Below are 25,877 nucleotides of genomic sequence, written 5' to 3'. Positions count from 1 at the left end.
TCCTCCAAGCCCCAGTTAGATTTTTGTGCCCGGCCGAGAAGGGTGCAATCTAGGTGGCTCTCCTAAAGAGCTGCTTAGAGTAAAAGTTTGTTAGGTTTTTTATTTTCAGTGAGTCCTGCTGGCAACAGGCTCACTGCTACGAGGGACTTAGGGGAGAGAAGTGAACTCACCTGCGTGCAGGATGGATTGGCTTCTTAGGCTACTGGACACCATTAGCTCCAGAGGGAGTCGGAACACAGGTCTCACCCTGGGGTTCGTCCCGGAGCCGCGCCGCCGACCCCCCTTGCAGATGCCGAAAAGTGAAGAGGTCCAGAAACGGCGGCAGAAGACTCTTCAGTCTTCATAAGGTAGCGCACAGCACTGCAGCTGTGCGCCATTGTTGTCAGCACACTTCATAGCAGCGGTCACTGAGGGTGCAGGGCGCTGGGGGGGGCGCCCTGGGCAGCAATGATAGTACCTTATTCTGGCTAAAAATACATCACATATAGCCCCTGGGGGCTATATGGATGTATTTAACCCCTGCCAGGTCTCAGAAAAACGGGAGAAGAAGCCCGCCGAAAAGGGGGCGGGGCCTATTCTCCTCAGCACACAGCGCCATTTTCCCTCACAGAAATGCTGGTGGGAAGGCTCCCAGGCTCTCCCCTGCACTGCACTACAGAAACAGGGTTAAAACAGAGAGGGGGGGCACTTATTTGGCGATATGTATATATATATATATTAAAATGCTATAAGGGAAAAACACTTATATAAAGGTTGTCCCTGTATAATTATAGCGTTTTTGGTGTGTGCTGGCAAACTCTCCCTCTGTCTCCCCAAAGGGCTAGTGGGGTCCTGTCCTCTATCAGAGCATTCCCTGTGTGTGTGCTGGGTGTCGGTACGTGTGTGTCGACATGTATGAGGACGATGTTGGTGAGGAGGCGGAGCAATTCCCTGAAATGGTGATGTCACTCTCTAGGGAGTCGACACCGGAATGGATGGCTTATTTAAGGAATTACGTGATAATGTCAACATGCTGCAAGGTCGGTTGACGACATGAGACGGCCGGCAAACAAATTAGTACCTGTCCAGGCGTCTCAAACACCGTCAGGGGCTGTAAAACGCTCATTTACCTCAGTCGGTCGACACAGACACGGACACTGACTCCAGTGTCGACGGTGAAGAAACAAACGTATTTTCCTTTAGGGCCACACGTTACATGTTAAGGGCAATGAAGGAGGTGTTACATATTTCTGATACTACAAGTACCACAAGAAGGGTATTATGTGGGGTGTGAAAAAACTACCTGTAGTTTTTCCTGAATCAGATAAATTAAATGAAGTGTGTGATGATGCGTGGGTTTCCCCCGATAGAAAATTATTGGCTGTATACCCTTTCCCGCCAGAAGTTAGGGCGCGTTGGGAAACACCCTTTAGGGTGGATAAGGCGCTCACACGCTTATCAAAACAAGTGGCGGTACCGTCTCCAGATAGGGCCGCCCTCAAGGAGCCAGCTGAGAGGCTGGAAAATATCCTAAAAAGGTATATACACACATACTGGTGTTATACTGCGACCAGCGATCGCCTCAGCCTGGATGTGCAGCGCTGGGGTGGCTTGGTCGGATTCCCTGACTGAAAATATTGATACCCTTGACAGGGACAGTATTTTATTGACTATAGAGCATTTAAAGGATGCATTTCTATATATGTGAGATGCACAGAGGGATATTTGCACTCTGGCATCAAGAGTAAGTGCGATGTCCATATCTGCCAGAAGATGTTTATGGACACGACAGTGGTCAGGTGATGCAGATTCCAAACGGCACATGGAAGTATTGCCGTATAAAGGGGAGGAGTTATTTGGGGTCGGTCCATCGGACCTGGTGGCCTCGGCAACAGCTGGAAAATCCACCTTTTTTACCCCAAATCACATCTCAGCAGAAAAAGACACCGTCTTTTCAGCCTCAGTCCTTTCGTCCCCATAAGGGCAAGCGGGCAAAAGGCCAGTCATATCTGCCCAGGGATAGAGGAAAGGGAAGAAGACTGCAGCAGGCAGCCCATTCCCAGGAACAGAAGCCCTCCACAGCTTCTGCCAAGTCCTCAGCATGACGCTGGGGCCGTACAAGCGGACTCAAGTGCGGTGGGGGGTCGTCTCAAGAGTTTCAGCGCGTAGTGGGCTCACTCGCAAGTGGACCCCTGGATCCTACAAGTAGTATCCCAGGGGTACAGACTGGAAATTCGAGACGTCTCCCCCTCGCAGGCTCCTGATGTCTGCTTTACCAACGTCTTCCTCCGACAGGGAGGCAGTATTGGAAACAATTCACAAGCTGTATTCCCAGCAGGTGATAATCAAAGTACCCCTCCTACAACAAGGAAAGGGGTATTATTCCACACTATATTGTGGTACTGAAGCCAGACGGCTCGGTGAGACCTATTCTAAATGGGAAATCTTTGAACACTTACATACAAAGGTTCAAATAAAGATGGAGTCACTCAGAGCAGTGATAGCGAACCAGGAAGAAGGGGACTATATGGTGTCCCTGGACATCAAGGATGCTTACCTCCATGTCCCAAATTGCCCTTCTCACCAAGGGTACCTCAGGTTCGTGGTACGGAACTGTCACTATCAGTTTCAGACGCTGCCGTTTGGATTGTCCACGGCACCCCGGGTCTTTACCAAAGTAATGGCCGAAATGATGATTCTTCTTCAAAGAAAAGGCGTCTTAATTATCCCTTACTTGGACGATCTCCTGATAAGGGCAAGGTCCAGAGAACAGTTGGAAGTCGGAGTAGCACTATCTCAAGTAGTTCTACGACAGCACGGGTGGATTCTAAATATCCAAAATCGCAGCCGTTTCCGACGACACGTCTGCTGTTCCTAGGGATGGTTCTGGACACAGTCCAGAAAAAGGTGTTTCTCCCGGAGGAGAAAGCCAGGGAGTTATCCGAGCTAGTCAGGAACCTCCTAAAACCAGGAAAAGTGTCAGTGCATCATTGCACAAGAGTCCTGGGAAAAATGGTGGCTTATTACGAAGCGATTCCATTCGGCAGATTCCACGCAAGAACTTTTCAGTGGGATCTGCTGGACAAATGGTCCGGATCGCATTTTCAGATGCATCAGCGGATAACCCTATCTCCAAGGACAAGGGTGTCTCTCCTGTGGTGGTTACAGAGTGCTCATCTTCTAGAGGGCCGCAGATTCGGCATTCAGGATTGGATGCTGGTGACCACGGAGGCCAGCCTGAGAGGCTGGGGAGCAGTCACACAGGGAAAAAATTTCCAGGGAGTGTGATCAAGTCTGGAGATTTTTCTCCACATAAATATACTGGAGCTAAGGGCAATTTACAATGCTCTAAGCTTAGCAAGACCTCTGCTTCAAGGTCAGCCGGTATTGATCCAGTGGGACAACATCACGGCAGTCGCCCACGTAAACAGACAGGGCGGCACAAGAAGCAGGAGGGCAATGGCAGAAACTGCAAGGATTTTTCGCTGGGCGGAAAATCATGTGTTAGCACTGACAGCAGTGTTCATTCCGGGAGTGGACAACTGGGAAGCAGACTTCCTCAGCAGGCACAACCTCCACCCGGGAGAGTGGGGACTTCATCGGGAAGTCTTCCACATGATTGTGAACCGTTGGAAAAGACCAAAGGTGGACATGATGGCGTCCCGCCTGAACAAAAAACTGGACAAGTATTGCGCCAGGTCAAAAGACCCTCAGGCAATAGCTGTGGACGTTCTGGTAACACCGTGGGTGTACCAGTCGGTGTATGTCTTCCCTCCTCTGCTTCTCATACCCAAGGTATTGAGAATTATAAGACGTAGAGGAGTAAGAACTATACTCGTGGCTCCGGATTGGCCAAGAAGGACTTGGTACCCGGAACTTCAAGAGATGCTCACAGAGGACTCATGGCCTCTGCCGCTAAGAAGGGACTTGCTTCAGCAAGTACAATGTCTGTTCCAAGACTTACCGCGGCTGCGTTTGACGCCATGGCGGTTGAACGCCGGATCCTAAGGGAAAAAGGCATTCCGGAAGAGGTCATTCCTACCCTGGTCAAAGCCAGGAAGGAGGTGACCGCACAACATTATCACCACATGTGGCGAAAATATGTTGCGTGGTGTGAGGCCAGGAAGGCCCCATGAAGAAATTTCAACTCGGTCGTTTCCTGCATTTCCTGCAAACAGGAGTGTCTATGGGCCTCAAATTGGGGTCCATTAAGGTTCAAATTTCGGCCCTGTCGATTTTCTTCCAGAAAGAATTGGCTTCAGTTCCTGAAGTCCAGAAGTTTGTCAAGGGAGTACTGCATATACAACCCCCTTTTGTGCCTCCAGTGGCACTGTGGGATCTCAACGTAGTTCTGGGATTCCTCAAATCACATTGGTTTAAACCGCTCAAATCTGTGGATTTGAAATATCTCACAGGGAAAGTGACCATGCTGTTGGCCCTGGCCTCGGCCAGGCGAGTGTCAGAATTGGCGGCGTTTGTCTCAAAAAAGCCCACATCTGGTTGTCCATTCGGACAGGGCAGAGCTGCGGACTCATCCCCAGTTTCTCCCTAAGGTGGTGTCAGTGTTTCACCCGAACCAGCTTATTGTGGTACCTGCGGCTACTAGGGACTTGGAGGACTCCAAGTTGCTAGATGTTGTCAGGGCCCTGAAAATATAGTTTCCAGGACGGCTGGAGTCAGGAAAACTGACTTGCTGTTATCCTGTATGCACCCAACAAACTGGGTGCTCTTGCTTCTAAGCAGACGATTGCTAGTTGGATGTGTAGTACAATTCAGCTTGCACATTCTGTGGCAGGCCTGCCACAGCCAAAATATGTAAATGCCCATTCCACAAGGAAGGTGGGCTCATCTTGGGTGGCTGCCCGAGGGATCTCGGCTTTACAACTTTGCCGAGCTGATACTTGGTCAGGGGCACACCCTGACTGAGGAGGACCTGGAGTTCTCTCATTCGGTGCTGCAGAGTCATCCGCACTCTCCCGCCCGTTTGGGAGCTTTGGTATAATCCCCATGGTCCTGACGGAGTCCCCAGCATCCACTTAGGACGTCAGAGAAAATAAGAATTTACTTACCGATAATTCTATTTCTCGTAGTCCGTAGTGGATGCTGGGCGCCCATCCCAAGTGCGGATTGTCTGCAATACTTGTACAGAGTTATTGTTACAAAAATCGGGTTATTATTGTTGTGAGCCATCTTTTCAGAGGCTCCGCTGTTATCATGCTGTTAACTGGGTTCAGATCACAGGTTGTACAGTGTGATTGGTGTGGCTGGTATGAGTCTTACCCGGGATTCAAAATCCTTCCTTATTGTGTACGCTCGTCCGGGCACAGTATCCTAACTGAAGCTTGGAGGAGGGTCATGGGGGGAGGAGCCAGTGCACACCACCTGATCCTAAAGCTTTTACTTTTGTGCCCTGTCTCCTGCGGAGCCGCTAATCCCCATGGTCCTGACGGAGTCCCCAGCATCCACTACGGACTACGAGAAATAGAATTATCGGTAAGTAAATTCTTATTTTTTTGCAGCGCTGTGATCAGAAAGTCGCCGCCTATAGAGGAGTGTATTTTTGCTTTGCAAGTGTTGGATCGCATGTGCAGCCGAGCGGTACAAAGAAGTTTTGTGCAGTTTCTGAGTTGCCCAGAACTTACTCAGACGTTGCGATCACTTCAGCCTGTCCAGGGCCGGAATCGACGTCAGACACCCGCCCTGCAAACGCTTGAACACGCCTGCGTTTTTCCAACCATTCCATCAGTTGACACCCACAAACACCTTCTTCCTGTCATTCTCCTTGCGATCGGCTATGCGAATGGATTCTTCATTAAATCCATCGCACAGCAACGATCCACTTTGTACCCGTAGGACGCGCCTGCGCATTGCAGTGCATATGCATGCGCAATTTTGACCTGATCGCAGCTAAAAAATCTAGCATGCGATCAGGTCTGAATGACCCCCATAGAGCACTGGTGTACCCACAGGGCCTCATTCGAGGTTGGTCACTATAGTAATATATTCCTCTAATGGGCAAAACCATGTGCTCTATAGGTGGGGCCTATGTAACATGTGCAGAGACAGTTACATTTGGGTGGGGTGTGTTCAAATTGAAATCTAAATTGCAGTGTAAATATAAAGCAGCCAGTATTTATCCTGCACAGAAACAATATAACCCACCCAAATCTAACACACTCTGCACATGTTATATCTGCCACACCTGCACTGCACATGGTTTTGCCCATTAGAGGAAGATTTTGCTTTTGCAATCAACCTTGAATTTGGCCTATAGTGCAGAAATGAGATTATATTTTGCATAGCAAGATTATTTTAATGAGATAAAAGGGGAATCTTGTTGCAGTAAGATAGGATGTTGATACTCGAATGTCAACAGTTATGACGTCGATATGGGCAAAATATCACCATGTGACATGTCGACACTAAAAATGTTGACATCACTAGAGGTTAACTTTTAAAGAATCAATCATCACTACTTCTATTGGCATAGAGTTCCATAGTCTGACAGTTTTATAGGGAGGATTCCTTTTCTATGTCACTTGATCAGTCGTGTGTATGTAAATCTTATTTTAATCCCCTTGAATAAAGCATTTTTAAATTGTTTTTATTTTTGTGAAAAATATTTTTAATTTATTAACTATTTTTGATTAACAAAACAAACTCACAAGTAGAAATGGCTAGATATTTATTATTATAGACCTGTTTTTCTGCTGTATAATCTGATTGTATCTCTTATGCTTTTTGTAGATTCCAAGCATGTATATACTTTGCTTCTGCCTTTCAAGCAATATCTTGTGGAATCCACTACTTGGCATCTGTGTTTATTGCTGTTACTCCGAAGTATGTCTGCAGACCTCCAGGAAATGCAAGCCTGATATCAATCAATAATGTATCTATATCTGGGATCGATGAAGCGTGGGGCCTATGGACATCACCAAATGATTACCTTGTTTCCCAGCAGGATAATGGTGACATTTGGGAACTAAGCCGATGCAGTCGACATAAACTTACAAACACATTAGATCCAGCAAATAGCTATGAAGAAAATAGGACATTGCATTCGTGTTCTGATGGATACTGGTACGATCACACAAATGTGGATAGTAGCATTGTTACAGAATGGGACCTGGTCTGTGACCGTGAATGGCTCGCTAAATTAGTTCAACCCACCTTTATGCTTGGAGTACTTATCGGTGCAATGTTTTTTGGTGATATCGCAGACAGGTATGTTATTATAATGCAATATGGATGATCTAAAAAAAAGGTTAATGTTTAGATAAAAAGATGATTAGCAAGATCATCAGGTTGAATATGTAATATGAAAAGTACTGGGTCTCTTCACAAATGATTACCTATGATACACACTCATTCATCGGGCAGTGGGTAAAAAGTAACTAATGCAAAATTAACCTGAGCATTTTATTAATGGCGTATGGCACTGGTAACACGAGTTGCCTTGTGAAATAAAGGTTATGCTGCGTTCTAACAATTTAAATGTAGAAGATAACATTTTACAATGCAGTGGGTGAGAACACACCATTCATTCTATTTAATGCAACGTTTCTGTTTATTGCCGTAATAATTTATTTATGTTGCACTTTTTATCAGTAGGACTTCAGAAGCTTTAACACAGCGGTTTAGATAACATAGGTTACAGTGGGAAGGATGAGCAGTTTGTAGAAGTGTAACATGCCGTGTGTAGTTACAGAATATATAAAAAACGGTACAATAGGTTGAAGTGGGTAAATACAGGTTGAGTATCCCTTATCCAAAATGCTTGGGACCAGAAGTATTTTGGATATCGGATTTTTCAGTATTTTGGAATAATTGCATACCATAATGAGATATCATGGCGATGGGACCCAAGTGTAAGCACAGAATGCATTTATGTTTCATATACACCCTATACACACAGCCTGAAGGTCATTTTAGACAATATTTTTCATAATTTTGTGCATTAAACAAAGTGTGTGTACATTTACACAATTAATTTATGTTTCATATACACACAGCCTGAAGGTCATTTAATACAATATTTTTAATAACTTTGTGTATTAAACAAAGTTTGTGTACATTGAGTCATCTGAAAACAAAAGTTTCACTATCTCATTCTCACTCTGAGAATTCCGTATTTCGGAATATTCCGTATTTTGGAATATTTGGATATGGGATACTCAACTTGTAGCGATAAATATCCTATCGTGATAGTTGCTGCACATTTTTGCACAAATGTGCGTAGATTTATAAAATCTAGATGAGAAACAAGTAGCGCTTGTCTCTTACTGGTTGCTATGCAACTAATAATAAACCTTTTTACTATTCATATAAACATTAACAGTTATGTAATAGGTTCTGAGTTCAAGGAAGTGGCGTGTTTTGGGTATTCAACCTCTAAATTTAAAGCCTTAATTAGTTATAGGGCAACTAAAGCACCTACAGTGAATCTGTGCAAACAAGGAGAGAACATACAAACTCCACACGGTGCCTTGATCAGGAGTTGATCTCATGACCACAGTTCTATGAGACAACCGTGCTACCCACTGTGCTACTTCATATCTATTTTTATTCTTATGGGTCATACATCTGTGCATACAACACTTGAAAATGTTTGTTTGATAACATTACCTGCAGGTCTTTCTCAACGAGGGACGATGTATTAAACCTTCTCAGGAGTACAAGTGTAGAAGTTGCCCATAGCACTAATCAGCTTCTAACTATCATTTATCAAGTACATTTAATAAAATAGCTAGTCTCTCATTGGTTGTTATGGGTAACTTCTTAACCTGCCCTTTTTAGAAGATTTGGTCCCTTTTATTTTTTGTTCATTTCCAAAACAAAGAATATTAATGACCACAGACCTATACATACAAATGTAATTTTCTACAATAAATGTATGTAATTGATTTGACTGGACCGTAAATAGTATATATTATCTTTAGTAGTGTTCTGCACAAATTTCATCTATAATTTAGAATTCTAATTTTGAATACAAAAATCTTTGGATCTCTTTTTTTTTTTTTTTTTTTTTTTTACTGCAAAGTGCAATGGAAAATGTTGCTGCTACATTAAATCCCATTTCCACTGTGGCCTGGGAAATTGCCGGGTCTATCAACCCGGTAAATGGTCAGGAGCAGGGTTGGTAGTCTCCTTTTTCATTGACCAAAATCCCAGGTCGTGCAAAAACCTGGTATTTTTATGTCCGTGTTAAAAGGGGTATTAGTAATCCTAATGACACGTGACCTACCCTGATCTAGTAATGGATTCAAAAGTGCAGTTTTTTTTCTACCTCTTCTCACTCTGAGATCTTTTCATTGGAAAGCGCTTTCTAACGCCATTTGGAGGTTTAGGATTCCAGAGTATGCTAATTGCAGAATGCATTGTCCTCATACACTGAATGGGGATTGCGGTATGCTGCAATTTTGTCTATAATTCAGTAGGTACCTGCAGTATCATAAATAGGAGCAATACTGCTGTTTCCACATGATTTAATTAGTCAACAAGGTTGAAAATAGGCCTGTAAACCCTGCTATGCAGAGACATCTATGTGTTTGGATTATATCAAGGCTTTGGGCCGTATTCAATAGCTGTTGGAAAGACGGCAGCTTCCGACAGATTTCTGTCGGAAGGGGATCCGACCTATTCAAAGAGGGCAGTTTTTTTCTGACAAGTCGGGAATTCCTGACTTGTCGGAAAACACATGGATCGGCAGAATAGACACCCTCGGAGACAGGACCTCGAGTTCGGGCAGCCGCCCGGAGGAGCTAGAGCTGGGACGCTTATTCGGCTCACCACCGGAGTACCACAGCGTTTACCAGTTCCCAGACCTCCCCACTGCCTTACTGCTAGCTGAAGCACTGTATACTTAGAGGCCAGGACCCGCTGGAACGCTATCTCAAGGCACCGCGTGTGGTGGCCATCTTACCCACAGTCCGCCCGGAGCTCTCTCTGATACTCTCCTACGCCACCAGTAAAATTTGGAGGAGCTGCAGTTGTTGGCTGGACCACTACCACGGCTCTTCTCCGTTAGGACATAAATCTCCAGAAACAGCTTGGGCCTCTATGGATGCTGGATGGTGAGTCCCTTATAAAGAAACACCATATTTCCTCTTCTTAACCCCCCCCCCCCCCTTCCCTCCTGTCCTTGGCAGGTTGTTCCCTGGAGCTGGGTGTCTACAACTCTTCTGTATACAATCAACCCCTAAAAATTGTCTCACACAGGATCTGATCCTTCTAAAAGGGGACAAGATATATGTTAAAGCTGCTCCCATTTTCTTTGCTTAACACAGGAGAATTATTTTTTTTTCATTGATTCTATATATAGCAATTTTCAATACACTGACTCCCTTTACTAACTGACTCTAACAGTGTTTATCTCACTCCTAAAGTTTTACATCTCAAGAGTCTAATTGCCTATCTGATTGCCATCCTTACCATTCAAGAGTGATCTTGTATATATCAGCAGCAATTGATACATCTATTCTCACAGTGAGATCTTTGCATTCATTAAGTGGATCTGTGTCTCACTTACTGCTATTACTTATTCTAATATCATTATTAGAGTGTCCGGCAAAGGTCAGGAGGCCTTGGCCACAAGTACTACTCCTATGTTTACTCCCAGATCTAAGTCATTGTTGCAAACTACAAACCGGGCAGGGTCTTCCCTTCTCGACTGTCCCCCTGTAATGGACATTGACCTGTCTATACATGCTGTATTCACCACTTTAGTAGATGGGATTAAATTGACATTTCAACAGGACCTTAAGGAAGCAGTAGATGACTTTAAGTCTGAACTGGCCTCCATAGGAACAAGAACTCATGCTTTGCAGTCAAAGCAGACGAGCTATGCTGTTATGAGGGAGTGGTAGACAGAGAGCTCTCTCTCTTGAGGTCTGAAGTCATTGACCTCAAGGAAAAGCAAAAGGACTTGAAAAATAGATTGTGCAGGAATAACCTCAGTATTAGGAATGTTCCTGAATCAGTCTCTCCTGCTACCTTACCTAATTTTCTTTGAGACCTTTTCAAGCATATTCTTGCTGAACTTCAAGACAGAGAGCTTCTTTTGGACTGAGCCCATTGGGCGCTAAGAGCTAAACCTCATTCACCAGACTACATTATTATCGAGCAAAGGAGAAACTTGTGATAGCAACCAGAGACCTTCCCATCATTACCTATAAGGATATGCACATCCAATTAATTCAAGACTTGGCACTGTCAGCTATACAGAAAAGGGATCTTCAGCCTATCACAAAGATTCTTCGACAGAATAATGGGTAATGTCACTGGAACTTCCTGTTTCGATTGCAGGTCTTAGCAGATAATACTGTTCGCACAGCTAAAACACTTGAACAAGATCAGAAAATTCTTGAAGATCTGGACATTCTTCCAGGACTGTCTTGATCCTATCCACCTTCGGGATCTCCTAAACCTCAACGTACTTATCCCCTGCAAGCAACCTGGACCCAAGTACGCCAAAGCCAGAAGGATGATTTTGTCCCGCCGTGATGTGGACGCTGATGTTCAATGGTGTTCTCTTTTTACTCTTAGTGTTGGAGAGGACGGTCTATCTTACCTCTACACACCCTATGGAAAGTTTTACACCTGTTCGGATGTTTCTCCCAGAGTTAATTGCTTCCCTCAGAATCACACTGAGTAGAGTTGTTCTCACTTCATACAACTCTCGCATTCAAGTATCCTTTCTCAGTTTACATGCAAAACCCATAAAGCACTGTCACAGCTGCCAGTAAGGGATTGTTAGTCCCAGTAACAGAAACCGCAGTAAAAAAAAAAAAAAAAAACTGGTGCTAATTAGTGTTTCTCCAATAATAAACGTGGATGGATAAATAAAAATGTATAAATTTATTTAGTATAAAACAAATGTACCACATATACTTACTTCTAAAAGAACATGCAAATTGGACATATATAAAAAAAAAAACTGAGACGTGGAATTATGGTGTAGCTGCTAGAGAATGTCCACATGGGATCCCAGACTGAAAGCAATAAAGTTCCCTGGGGAATCTTGTTTAAATACAGCTGGTGTTACCCGTGGTGATGGAACCACCAAGTGCTTGAATAGTCTCGGCAAGCAAGCTGCGATGTTTATGCATTGACTTGGTCCTTCCAATCAATGCTGTAAGGTGGTGCAGTCCCGCAGGGAATATTCCAATGGCAAGGAAAAAAGGTCAAAAGTCCATATCTGGATCCTCATTCAGATGGAACAATGTGATGGCAGCTTGTAACACTTAACGCGTTTCCCTAGGCACGGTCACCTAGCTTCATCAGAAGTAAAGCTCAGTCTGCATGAGGGATCTATTTAAACCCCTTTAACAACCTGATCTCCATCAGGTGTGGTACAATTAATTAAATTATCCATCCACTAAAACAATACAATAAACCATTATGTGTAATGAACATACCCTTATTTTATCGCACAATTATTTTTTATTTCTCTGTTTTCTATCTTCAGGTGAAGGGTACGGCCATGGGGACCAGGTTCACGCCCAGCTATGCCAACCTCTACATGGGGAGTTTGAACAAACCCATGTGTGGGGTGGCGGCTGGGCGGCGAATCTGGTCCTCTATGGCCAGTATATTGATTATCTTTTAATTATTTGGGATGGGGATCTTCACTCTGCTACACAGTTTATTCAATCACTGTCCCTTAATGAATACAATCTAACTTTCACTTCCACTTTTCATACTACAAAAATCAATTTCCTAGATGTTAATTTGGAGATTATTTAATAATAAGATAGTTACGTCCACATACAATAAAGAAACAAGCACCAATTCTTACTTGCACTTCACTAGTTCTCATTTTAGACCCTGGAAACAAAATATCCCTAAGGCACAATTGATTCGCCTTAAGCGGAATTGTTCGAATCCTGTTACTTTTGTTGAACAGGCAAACACATTATTAGCTTCCTTTAGAGAGTGTGGATATCCAGAAAACATTTTACAAAAGGCCTTCATGGAGGTTTCGGACATAGACAGAGATACACTTTTACAATATCGTCCCATAAAACATATGTATGACAGTAATGAAGACAAAAGTTCTTCCTTTGTGTGTAGCTACAATAGCTGTGCTGGGCAAATTCGAAACATAATAACTAGAAACTTTAAGATTCTTAAACAAGATCGTATTTTGCTGGATATACTCCCTTCAGCCCCAAGCTAGGTGACCGTGCCTAGGGAAACACGTTAAGTGTTACAAGCTGCCATCACATTGTTCCATCTGAATGAGGATCCAGATATGGACTTTTAACCTTTTTTCCTTGCCATTGGAATATTCCCTGCGGGACTGCACCACCTTACGGCATTGATTGGAAAGGACCAAGTCAATGCATAAACATCACAGCTTGCTTGCTGAGATTATTCAAGCACTTGGAGGTTCCATCACCACGGGTAACACCAGCTGTATTTAAACAAAGATTCCCCAGGGAACTTTATTGCTTTCAGTCCGGGATCCCATGTGGACATTCTCTAGCAGCTACACCATAATTCCACTTCTCAGTTTTTTTTATATATGTCCAATTTGCATGTTCTTTTAGAAGTAAGTATATGTGGTACATTTGTTTTATACTAAATAAATGTATACATTTTTAATTATCCATCCACGTTTATTATTGGAGAAACACTAATTAGCGCCTGTTTTCTTCTTTTTTTTACTGCGGTTTCTCAGTTTACAGGTTATAATGTTTAATGACTTGCCTTGTCTATCACGTTTTTCTATGAGATATTGCTAATTAAATGTTTTACTGACATGCTTTCTCTTTTACTCTTAGCAATATAGTTTTGGTCTATATGTTACATACGTTATCTGCACCAATTCCTCTGCAATAGATCCCTTTTCACCTTATCCCCCGATATGGTTGATATATAATTTTGACTCGGGATGGGGGGGGGGGCTGGTATATTGCCAACTCCAGCTCTGTATCCACTTACCCCCTCCAGCATACATACACATTCCCTTACCTATTTTTGTAACAATACTTGTAGATTATCAAGTATAGTCCCTCTTTTAGGGCCTATTTCTGAAAGGGTTTCGGCATTTTGAAGCCTCTTTCAACTATGCTACCTTTCAGCTTTTCTTCCTTTCTGTCTCCTTTTTTTTTCTCCAATAACTATACTTCTTCTCTCCTCGACTGGTCTTGTCTGGCCGATTGTTGCTCCTCCCATGGGTTTAAAGATTGTTTCATTTAATGTTATTGGCCTAAATTCCCCTAAAAGATAAAAAAAAGTAGACATTGTATTGCTTCAAAAGACACATATGACTGGAAAACCTTCTCTATTACGCGGTAAGCATTTTCCACAAACTTTCTTTGCATCCGCTCCTTGTAAGAAAAAAAAAGAAGGGGGGGGGGGGGTAGCGATTTTAATATCAAACAATGTCCTCTTTGTACTTTCTAAGTCTGCTGCTGACCAGGATGGTAGATGCCTTATTTTAGTGGGCACTATTGGGGCAGACATGATCACCTTGGTTAATTTATATCCACCCAATACAAGTCAGGGTCCTTTCTTCTCTGATATATTTAAACAAATTAAAAATTTCATCAAATCTATTTGATTAAAGGTGGGGACCGTTCTGGATCCTGCTCTTGATAAAACTGCTCCATCACAGCTAAAACATTTACCAGACACTCTACAAACCTCTAAAGTTATTGGTAATCAGAGGCGTATCTAGCACGGGGCAGAGGGGGGCACCTGCACGGCCCGCTCGCCCCATGCGTCAGGGTTTCGGGGGCGCCGTCGCAACCAGCCAAAATGTGAAATAACTGAGAAGGAAGCGAGCGGGTCCTCGGCGTGTACAGTCTCAGAGCACTGCTGAGGATTGTACATCTACCCAGAGGCAGGGTAAGAATAGGGCAGGGTCTCTGGCAGAGCGGTGCAGCGCCATGTATCCGGAGCCGGGCAGCGCGCTGTGTGCTGGGCAGGGAGCTCCCCCTGCTATCCGGGGTGATGGTTGGTGGAAGTTCTCCAGTTACACCAGACACATGTCCGGCCCCGTTTTGGCGCTGGCCGTGCCCGCCCTGCCTGCTGCCACCACAGCAGCCAGGCTGGCTGACAGGGGCCGGTACCCAGCTGACAGGAGACACCGGTGGCGGTGGGAGAGTCCCTGCAGCATCTTCCCGGTGTACTGCAGGCTGCACACAGTGTGGCCTGGGCAGTCAGTGTGTGTAGACTGCGGAGGAGGGATAAGGACTTTGAGCGCCGGCGCAGCTCCCGGAGTGCGGCCACTGAGAGAACGGCTCCTGCACCCTCAACATGTGGGCCATCAACAGCAGGCGAGCAGGCCGGGGGTAGGGGGGGAGGGAGGGACACGATAGTGTGAGTGTGTTCATTCTTCCAGTGTGTGTGTGTGGGGGGGGGGGGGGGGTGCAGGACAGTGTGAGTGTGTGTTAATTTTTCCAGTCCAGTGTGTGTGTGGTGGGCTGGTGGGTGCAGGACAGTGTGAGTGTGTTAATTTTTCCAGTCCAGTGTGGGGGTAAGGGGGGTGCAGGACAGTGTGAGTGTGTTAATGTCTCCCGTCCAGTGTTTGTGTGTGGTGGGTGCAGGACAGTGTGAGTGTTTTAATTTTTCCAGTCCAGTGTGTTGGTGGGGGGTAGGGGGGGGGGGGGGGGGGTGCAGGACAGTGTGTGTGTGTGGGGGTTAATTTTTGCAATCCAGTGTGTGCGTGTATATGTGTGGGGGGGGAGGGGGGGACAGTGTGAGTGTGTTCATTTTTGCAGTCCAGTGTGTGTGGGGGAGGGGAATGTATGAGAATGTGTGTGTAGTCTGGGTGGGTGTGGGGTTTGGGGTGGCCAGTCTGTGTGTGTGTAATCTACAGTCTGACTGTGTGTGTGTGTAAGTAAGGGGGTGGGGCAGTCTGTGTGTGTGTGTGTGTGTGTGTGTGTGTGTGATATTGGCTTTACACCTATAGGGCGGGATGTACTAATGCTTACCGCCACGGTAAGCATTAGTACCATTTACCGCAGAGACCATTTACCGAAGAGGGATACGTATTAAACCAAGGGCACTGAGATGCCCTTCTCACTCACCATCCAGAGCCAAGCTGGTGGAAAGCCAGCAGCAGGGGCAGCATGCCGGATATCAGCAGCCGAAGGTGCAGGCTGTAAGGCACGTGCGGAGCGGTGCGGAGCCCAAAGCCGGAGATCGGCAGCATGTTGACCGGCAACAAGTGGCTTCTTCCGCATTAAACATGCTGCTGATCTCCGGCTTTGGGCTACGCAGGGTTCGGGGGATGGGTGTCCTCTGGCGGTGTACTGCAGCTCCGTGGGGTGCGAGCTCCGGAGGCTCTCAGCACTGTTGAATATCCAGCTGCCTCAAGTATGTACAGCCCACACCCTCGGCTGCTGATATCCGGCATGCTGCTGCTGGCTGTCCCCCCGCCCGGCTCGGACACACTGCTGTATGGTGAGAAGGGCATCTCAGTTCCCGAGGTAGTTGTTTGTTTTTTGTTTTTTTGGGGGGGCGCCATTATTAATCTTGCCCTGGGCTCCAAAAACCCTAGTTACGCCTCTGTTGGTAATGGTTTGAATAGACTCTCTGTCCTAGACTCCTGGTGCTTAAAAAATTCCACAGCCAGAAACTACACTCATTACTCTGGTCCATACTAAATATACTCCAGAATTGACTTGATCTTAATTTTTCGTTCTCTAGCCCCAATAATCACTTATGCAGGCATCACACCTTTCTGGCCACGTAGGTACTTTTATTCTAGTCGATTTGTTTAACTCCCCAAGTAGGTCTAAAACTTGGCGTCTTGATGATACTCTGTTGTTAGACCCCTCCACACTCCAAGATATTAGTTCAGCCATCTCGATTACTTTGAATTTAACCCATCTGACGATTGCTAAGAGTACACTCTGAGAAGCTCCCAAAGCTACAGTTAGGGGCAGACTTATTAGTAAAGCCTCATATCATCGTAAGCAAGAACAAAATGAAATCTCACTTCTGGAAGTTGAGATTGCTAAACTTCTAGATGAACACAAATAACGTCCTAAATTTACACTACTCTCCCAGATTAATAACCTTAGGGGATGGCTCAATAGTATACTGTCTCGTAGATGGGCTAATATTTTGAGGAAACTCCAGCAAAAATACTATGATAATGCGGACAATGGGGGTCAAACCGAGTTGATCGCACGCTGGCTACTTTTAGCAGCCGTGCAAATGCATTGTCGATGCCCACTGAGGAGTGTATTTTTGCTTTGCAGAAGTGCGAACGCTTGTGCAGCAGAGCGCCTGCAAAATAATTTTGTGCAAAACTAGACCAGCCCTGTAGTTACTCTCCGTGAGCGTTGATTCAAACGACGGAGGGATGGCTTTTGACGTTACACACCCGCCCAGTGAACGCCACACCTGTGTTTTTTCTGCCACGCCTGCTTTTTTTCTAAGAACTCCCTGAAAACGGTCAGTTGACACCCAGAAACGCCCACTTCATGTCAATCTTCCTGCGTTCGGACGTGCGGCTGGAATGTGTGTTACACTCTGTGCAAACCCACGATGCTCATTGTACCCGTACGACGTGCCTGCGCATTGTGGTGCATACGTATGCGCAGAAATGCCTATTTTTAGCCTGATCGCTGCGAACAACGGCAGCTAACGATCAGCTCGGAATGACCCCCAATGCGGGATGTGTCTTGGCGAATAAACTCGGATAAAAAAGGGCATCTGGCATAATTAATACAATTAGGTTTCAACAATCAGGGGTACTCACAATCCCGAAAAAATAATCTTGTCATTTCGGGCCTATTATGATTTATCGGCATCTCCGTCCCTCCAAGAACCCAGGGGCACACCTTCCTTGTCTGACTTTTTCTCCAATATATTACTCCCTCGTCTTTTGGAGCAACAACAATTAGAGCTAAATGCAGACATAGTGGAAGAGGAAATTTGTGCTGCCATTAAGGGGCTTAAGGCATCTGCGGCCCCTGGCCCCACTTTTTACACCTCAATACTACTTAAAGTTTGCTGCGCATCTCACCCCCTTTTTAAAAGGTTGTTGTTTTTTTGTTGTTGTTTTTTATTAACCTATTGGATGGAGCATCTTTTGATACAATGACCTCCTTGGTGAGAAAAAAAGGACACACGGAGAGCGCAAACAGACTAAATGGATTAAAATGTTTTAATAGTAAAACCAGGACTCAAAGGTCCAATAAATGTAAAGTAAATTCACACATGTATACCACAAATTATTTCACATGGATAAGTATTATTGCTTTTGGAAATAATATGTTCTAGTAATCTTGTATACTTAGACTAAAGAAGTGTATGTTCTGCACATATTTATAGAAATGGAAGTGTGTGTGTATAAGTTTCTAAAGACTGTATAATTTTCGGTCTTGGGTATATATACACTTCCATAGTATTATCCATGCATTGAGAAATTATTATAAACATATATGTGCCATTATGGGGTATATGCAATTGCGGTCGAATTCACGAAAATGTCGAAAAACAGGAAAAAAAATTCGACAATGCAATTCAGTACTTTTTGTAAAAAAAACGGACTTTCAAAATTCGACTTTTTGAAATTCAACATTTGTCAAATTCGACATTTCTGCAATGGTACAAATGCGGCAATTCGACAAAAGTATATTCAATTGAAGATTGTAAATTCGACAACAGTGCTTTTAGACAGTAAATTCGTCATTTTCAATCCGCCACACTTTGCTGGCGGAATCTAATAAAAAAATTTAAAAACATGTTTTTTTTGTGTTTTTTTTATTGGTAATAGCATATCTATTTATATTAGAAGGGATTAGGTACTTGGTTTGTCTATTTTGGAGGCACAAGTATTATTTATATATTTTTAAAAATATATGTATATTTTTTTTTTTAATGGAATGGTAAAAATCAGAAAAAAAAATGCGTGGGGTCCCCCTTCCTAAGCATAACCAGCCTCGGGCTCTTCGAGCCGGTCCTGGTTCTAAAAATCCGGGGGGAAAACTGACATGGGATCCCCCGTATTTTTAAAACCAGCACCGGGCTCTGCGCCTGGTGCTGGTGCAAAAAATACGGGGGACAAAAAGCGTAGGGGTCCCCCGTATTTTTTACACCAGCATCGGGCTCCACTAGCTGGGTAGATAATGCCACAGCCGGGGGTCACTTTTATACAGCGCCCTGCAGCCGTGGCATTAAATACGCAACTAGTCACCCCTGGCCGGGGCACCCTGGAGGAGTGGGGACCCCTTCAATCAAAGGGTCCCCCCCCCTCCAGCCATCCAAGGGCCAGGGGTGAAGCCCGAGGCTGTCCCCCCCCCCCCCCCCCCCATCCAAGGGCTGCGGATGGGGGGCTGATAGCCTTTTGAAAATTGAAAGAATATTGTTTTTTTCCAGTAGTACTACAAGTCCCAGCAAGCCTCCCCCGCAAGCTGGTACTTGGAGAACCACAAGTACCAGCATGCGGTAGAAAAACAGGCCCGCTGGTACCTGTAGTTCTACTGGGGAAAAAATACCCAAATAAAAACAGGACACGCACGCCGTGAGAGTAAAACTTTATTTCACACATGTTGACACACACATACCTACCTATGTTCACACGCCGACCTCTGTCCACTTGTCCAAGTAGAATCCACGGTGTACCTGAAAATAAAATTATATTCACCTGATCCAGTGTCCTGTGGTCCTTTATTATAATCCACGTACTTGGCAAAAAAAAAAAACGAACACCCGGACCAGGCGGACTGAAAGGGGTCCCGTGTTTACACATGGGACCCCTTTCCCCGAATGCAGAGACCCCCCCCGTGACTGCTGTCACAGAAAGGTCTCTTCAGCCAATCAGGAAGCGCCACTTTGTGGCACTCTTCTGATTGGCTGTATGCGCGTCTGCTGTCAGACAGCGCATCGCACAGCTCCCTCCATTAGTTTCAATGGTGGAAACTTTGCGGTCAGCGGTGGGGTTACCCGCGGTCAGCCGCTGACCGCGGGTGACCTCACCACTGACCGCAAAGTTCCCACCATTGAATATAATGGTAAGGCTTTGCGATGCGCTGTCTGACAGCTCAGACGAGCATAGCCAATCAGCAGAGTGCCACGACGTTGCGCTCGCTGATTGGCTGAAGGGACCCTCTGTGACAGGAGTCACGTGGGGTCCCGGCATTCGTGGAAAGGGGTCCCATGTGTAAACATGGGACCCCTTTCAGTCCGTTTGGTCCGGGTTGCCGTTTTGTTGTTTTGCTAAGTACAAGGATTATTTAAAAAGATCCGGACACTGGATCAGGTGAGTATAATTTTATTCACAGGTGCCCCGGATTCTTCAGTGACGAGGGGGGCGTGGCAGTCGGCGGGTCAACATAGGGAAGTATGTATGTGTCGGCATGTATGAAATAAACTTTTACTTTCACGGTGTGTCTCCTGTTTTTATTTGGGTTTTTTTTTCCAGTAGAACTACAGCTACCAGCGGGCCCGTTTTTCCACCTGCATGCTGGTACTTGTGGTTCTCCAAGTACCAGCTTGCGGGGAGGCTTGCTGGGACTTGTAGTTCTTCTGGAAAAAACAATTTTCTATCATTTTACTCAAGGCTATCAGCCCCCCATCCGCAGCCCTTGGATGGGGGGGACAGCCTCGGGCTTCACCCCTGGTCCTTGGGTGGCTGGGGGGGGACCCCTTGATTGAAGGGTTCCCCACTCCCCCAGGGTACCCCGGCCAACGGTGACTAGTTGGATATTTAATGCCACGGCCGCAGGGCGCTGTATAAAAGTGACCCCCGGCTGTGGCATTATCTGTCCAGCTAGTGGAGCCCGATGCTGGTGTAAAAAAATACGGGGGACCCCTACGCTTTTTGTCCCCCGTATTTTTTGCACCAGCACCAGGCGCAGAGCCCGGTGCTGGTTTTAAAAATACGGGGGATCCCCTGTCAGTTTTTTCCCCGGATTTTTAGAACCAGGACCGACTCGAAGAGCCCGAGGCTGGTTATGCTTAGGAGGGGGGACCCCACGCAATTTTTTTTCGTGGTTTTTACCTGTTTTCCCGGTTTTTTTACATTTTTACAAGTCTAATCAAAATCCGTCAAATCGGCCGTTTTTTGACAGCGGGACTGTCTAATCCGTTTTTTATTGAATATGTTGAATTCCGGCACCCACTTGCTGGAATTCGACGGTCGAATTAAAAAACGGGCGAAAAATTGCCGTGATTCGCCGGCAATTGCATATACCCCTAAATGTGTTTTGCTGTCTCCTCTTACCAAAAATACAGGTTGAGTCTCCCTTATCCAAAATGCTTGGGACCAGAGGTATTTTGGATATGGGATTTTTCCGTATTTTGGTATAATTGCCTACCATAATGAGATATCATGGTGATGGGACCTAAATCTAAGCACAGAATGCATTTATGTTTCATATACACCTTATACACACAGCCTGAAGGTAATTTTAGCCAATATTTTTTATAACTTTGTGCATTAAACAAAGTGTGTGTACATTCACACAATTCATTTATGTTTCATATACACCTTATACACACAGCCTGAAGGACATTTAATACAATATTTTTAATAACTGTGTGTATTAAACAACGTTTGTGTACATTGAGCCATCAAAAAACAAAGGTTTCACTATCTCAGTCTCACTCAAAAAAGTCCGTATTTCGGAATATTCCGTATTTCGGAATATTTGGATATGGGATACTCAACCTGTATAAGTATAAACAGAAATAGAAATCTAATAATGTTATTAACTAATATAAATACTCTAAGAACTTTAAAAACATGTTTAATAATTTTCCTAAAACAACACCAATAAGTTCTGTGTGTAAGTGTTTTATATACGCTCTGCCAGACGTCACAATAAAATAGGCATGAGTAAATGCTTTTTATTACAAGTATAAAGATTTAAGTACTCTGTTCCTTTCTATATTTGAATGTGGATAGAATGTGTATCATTTATACACCTGTCTGTTTAATTATAATGAATGGCCCTTTCAGGTGATTGCACTTTAATTAGCTCCTGGTCTCTATAAAAACTGAGGCTGGGAAGGAAATGATTATTCTTTCCCTCTGAAGAAACAACCAGTGCCTTTTGGTTGAGAAACGCGTCAGGTTCAGGCTTCGGGATTCCTGTAGCTGCCACGGATACCATCCGCTACTGCACTGCATTGCACCGCACCGAGATTTTGGATTTCAAGCCACCTGCAGTAGCCTCCTTTGCTAAACGGGGGCCGTGGCCGACATCCACCCATCACAAGTGAGCAGCATAACCAGTCAGCGCACGGGGACGCCCAGCGCCACTGGTTTCGGACTCACTTGGAAGCGGGAAGCGTTTATCATTACCGCAACACTAATCTATGGAGAGCGGTTGACGGAGCCGCTGCAGTGCTGAGTGTTCTTTCTGCCCCACTGAGTGGAGTATTTGTTGCCAAATTAATTTGGAAATCAACTGTGCAGCTAATGATATAAGAACAAGTACATACTTATGTGCCTAATGGTTATCTGGAATTCCTTAAGGAACTTTTGAGCAACATTAGTTCTAAAGAAGCTACATTATTGAATGATTTCCAACTATGGGACATATTGCAATGCATTGCTAAAAGACAAAGAAATACCAACTTGAGTATACAATTTTTTATGTGCCCAGCTTCCGGTTTTTAATTATCCATGTGAAATAATTTGTGGTATACATGTGTGTATTTACTTTACATTTATTGGACCTTTGAGTCCTGGTTTTATTATTAAAACATGTTAATCCATTCAGTCTGTTTGCGCTCTCCGTGTGTCCTTTTTTTCTATATTGTATATACAGGGGTGCTGATACCCTGTTATTGGAGAGCAGCATTCAGCAAATCAGCAAAGGCTCATTAAGGCGCATTTTTCTTTTCTGGTCCTTGGTGAGAATACTTCTCATTCCAAAGCCGAACCGTGATCTTGAATCAGTAACTAACTACAGGCCCATCTCGCTATTAAATATCAACATTAAAATCTATGCATAGCTGTTGGCAAATAGACTGGGTCCTCTTCTTCCTAGTCTGGTCCATCCAGATCAGGTTGGCTTCGTACTGAGGAGACAATCGCTTGACAGCATGCGCCTAATTGTATTGATCTGATTCACGAAATCCATAGACAGAAATTACTGGTCTTGATACTAGGGTTAGATGCTGAAAAGGCGTTCGACCGGATCCAGTGGCCTTTCATGTTTCATACTCTTCAATCTATAGGTTTTAATTATCGCTTTATATGTGGGTTGGCGAATACGTGCCAACCTGCATATAAAGGGTATTATTGTTGGGTCCACTAAGCATAAAATAGTTCTCTATGCGGATGATGTCCTTCTTACTATAACCAATCCGATCCACTCTCTGCCCCACCCTTTCTGTGAAATAGATGAAGTTGGTGTGCTCTGACTATTAAATGAATGCAAAAAAACCTGAGGTTCTTGATTTCTATATTGCTCAAAGCTCTAAAACTATCCTATAACAATCTTTTCACTTTCAGTGGTATAGGCGCCAACTAAAATATCTAGGAGTTTCTATTACTAAAAATTATCGACATCTTTTCCAGGCTAACAATCCTAAATTGCTTACAGAGTTTCAAAAAGATATTGAAAACTGGGGGAGCCATCATATATCGTGGATTGGCCGTATTAATGGCGTTAAAATTAATTTATTGCCCAGGCTGTTATATTTATTTCAAACATTACCAATTCGGGTCCCTCCCTATGTTTTCAAACAACCACAACGCATTACGGCAACATTTATTTGGGCTACAAAAAACAACCTCGAGTAAGGTGCACGGTAATACAAAAACACACCTTAAATGGTGGCCTGGGGGTCCTAAACTTCAAATCTTATTACTTAGCTGCTAGATTAGCACAATGTGTACTATGAAATGGACCTCTCTCTTATAGGATGTGGGTGCTAATAGAAACTAATGCTCTTAAATTGCACACAATATCTTCCTTACTTTGGCTCCCTAGATCTGCTCGCCCTCGGGCTAACCTTTTTCACCCTGTTATTGCTCATTCTCTTGATGTCTGGAACATAGCTAATGGTCTATACAATATAACTCCATACCCATGTCCCTTAATCACTGTTTGATAACCCCGCTTTCCGTCCAGGATGTCACCTGTTTGCCTTCACACACTGGCAAAATAATGGTATAAGACTTCTGAATGATATCACTCAGAGCTCATCCTTCCCTACATTTTCTGATATTCAAACAATTGTTTCCATTCCTCATAAATTTTTCAATATTTACAAATTCAACACTTCCATTCCACAATAACATCACAACTCAACCATAGATCTCTCACCACAGTAGAAGACCTTGCTCTTCATAAGGAATCAACTACTCTCTAAAATATTACCCATGCCATGCGCTAGTCCAGGGAGGCAGAGGGAGATTAGGGAGGTAAATGTGTGGCTTAGAGACTGGTGTAGGAAAGAGGGGTTTGTGTTCCTGGAACCCTGGGCGGGCTTCTCAGTCAGGCGCCATTTTTTTTGTTGCGATGTATTGCACCTGAATGATGAGGGGGCAGCAGTGCTGGGGGAAAGGATGGTTAGAAGGTTGGAGGAGTTTTTAAACTAGGTGCCTGGGGGAGGGTTTAGCTAGGAACTACGGGTCATGCAGTGAGAATAGTGGGGATGGAGGTAGTGAACGAAATGGGGGTGGAGAGGGGGGGAGGAAAAGAGCAGCTGGCAAGGGTAATAACATGGGTATTACCAAAACACTAACAATGATTATGGGTCATCATTACTGCATATAGAAAATGATGTCCCTAGCACAAGGGGAAATACTTATCTTAATTGTATGTATGTAAACGCTAGAAGCCTTACAGGTAAAAAGAGGGAACTAGAAATCCTTGCAGCAAGCAAACAGTACAATATTATAGGCATTACTGAAACTTGGTGGGACGAATCTCATGATTGGACAGTCAATCTAGAGTGTTATACGCTGTTCAGGAGAGACAGATTAAATAAACGGGGTGGAGAGGTATGTCTTTACATAAAGCCATTTTTAAAAACTGATATACGGGAAGATATTCAAGAGGGGACTGTAAATACTGTTGAGATGTTATGGGTAGAAATTGCATTGGGGCTATGCTACAAGCCGCCTGGTAATAATATGTCTGATGAGGAAATGTTGCTGAAACAAATTGAAAAAGCAGCAGGAGCAAGAGACGTACTAGTGATGGGAGATTTTAACTATCCAGAGATAAATTGGACAAACGATTCATGTGATACTGCTAGGGGTAATATGTTTTTAAACACACTAAATGATAACTACTTAGTTCAACTAATCGAGGAACCAACTATGTACAATGCAATCTTAGACCTGGTATTTACTAACAATGGGGAATTGCTATCAAATATTATAACAGGGGAAATGGGGAAACAGCGACCACAATATGGTCACATTCAATATCCGTTTTCATAAGCAGTCCTATACTGGCTCAACTAGGACTCTATACTTTAGCAAAGCCAACTTTGACATGATGAGGGAAGCTTTAAGGGATATTGAAGGGGAAATTTTGTTTCAAGGAAAAAATACTACGGAGAAATGGGAGGTATTAAAATCACTGCTAGTTGAAAATACTCGCAAATGTATTCCCACGGGCAGCAAACAAAGGAGTAAAAATTCCAAACCAATGTGGCTTAACAAAAAGATAAAGGAACCAATGTCAAAAAAAGGTGAGCATTCGAAAAATACAAATCTGACGGGAATGCGGAGTCATTTCAGCACTATAAGGATTGTAACAAAATATGCATAAAAGAAATAAGAGCGGCTAAAGTAGCAACTGAAAAACTAGTAGCAAAAGAAAGCAAATCAAATCCCAATATTTTTTTTTAAACATATCAAGAGCAAAAGTTTAAGAAGGAGAGTATAGGCCCTTTAAAGGACAAGCGGGGAGTCTTAATCAAAAAACGATAATGACATTGCAGACAAACAAAATGAGTTTTTCTTA

General features: G+C 44.0%; 1 protein-coding gene across 2 annotated transcripts in view; it reads left to right on the top strand.

Annotated features, from left to right (window-relative positions):
- SLC22A16 (solute carrier family 22 member 16) overlaps positions 1 to 25,877 on the top strand; it is a 196,006-nt gene that overhangs the window by 59,993 nt on the left and 110,136 nt on the right. For both annotated transcript variants that reach the window (XM_063917133.1, XM_063917134.1), the window contains one exon: positions 6,727 to 7,203. In XM_063917133.1, coding sequence (XP_063773203.1) covers positions 6,727 to 7,203 — 477 coding nt within the window. The remainder of the gene's footprint in view (positions 1 to 6,726; positions 7,204 to 25,877) is intronic.

The sequence above is a fragment of the Pseudophryne corroboree genome, chromosome 4 (genome assembly GCF_028390025.1).
Source record: "Pseudophryne corroboree isolate aPseCor3 chromosome 4, aPseCor3.hap2, whole genome shotgun sequence".
Taxonomy (NCBI): Eukaryota; Metazoa; Chordata; class Amphibia; order Anura; family Myobatrachidae; genus Pseudophryne; species Pseudophryne corroboree.
Note: the sequence above shows the minus strand (reverse complement) of the source record. Positions and strands in the feature narration are given on the sequence as shown.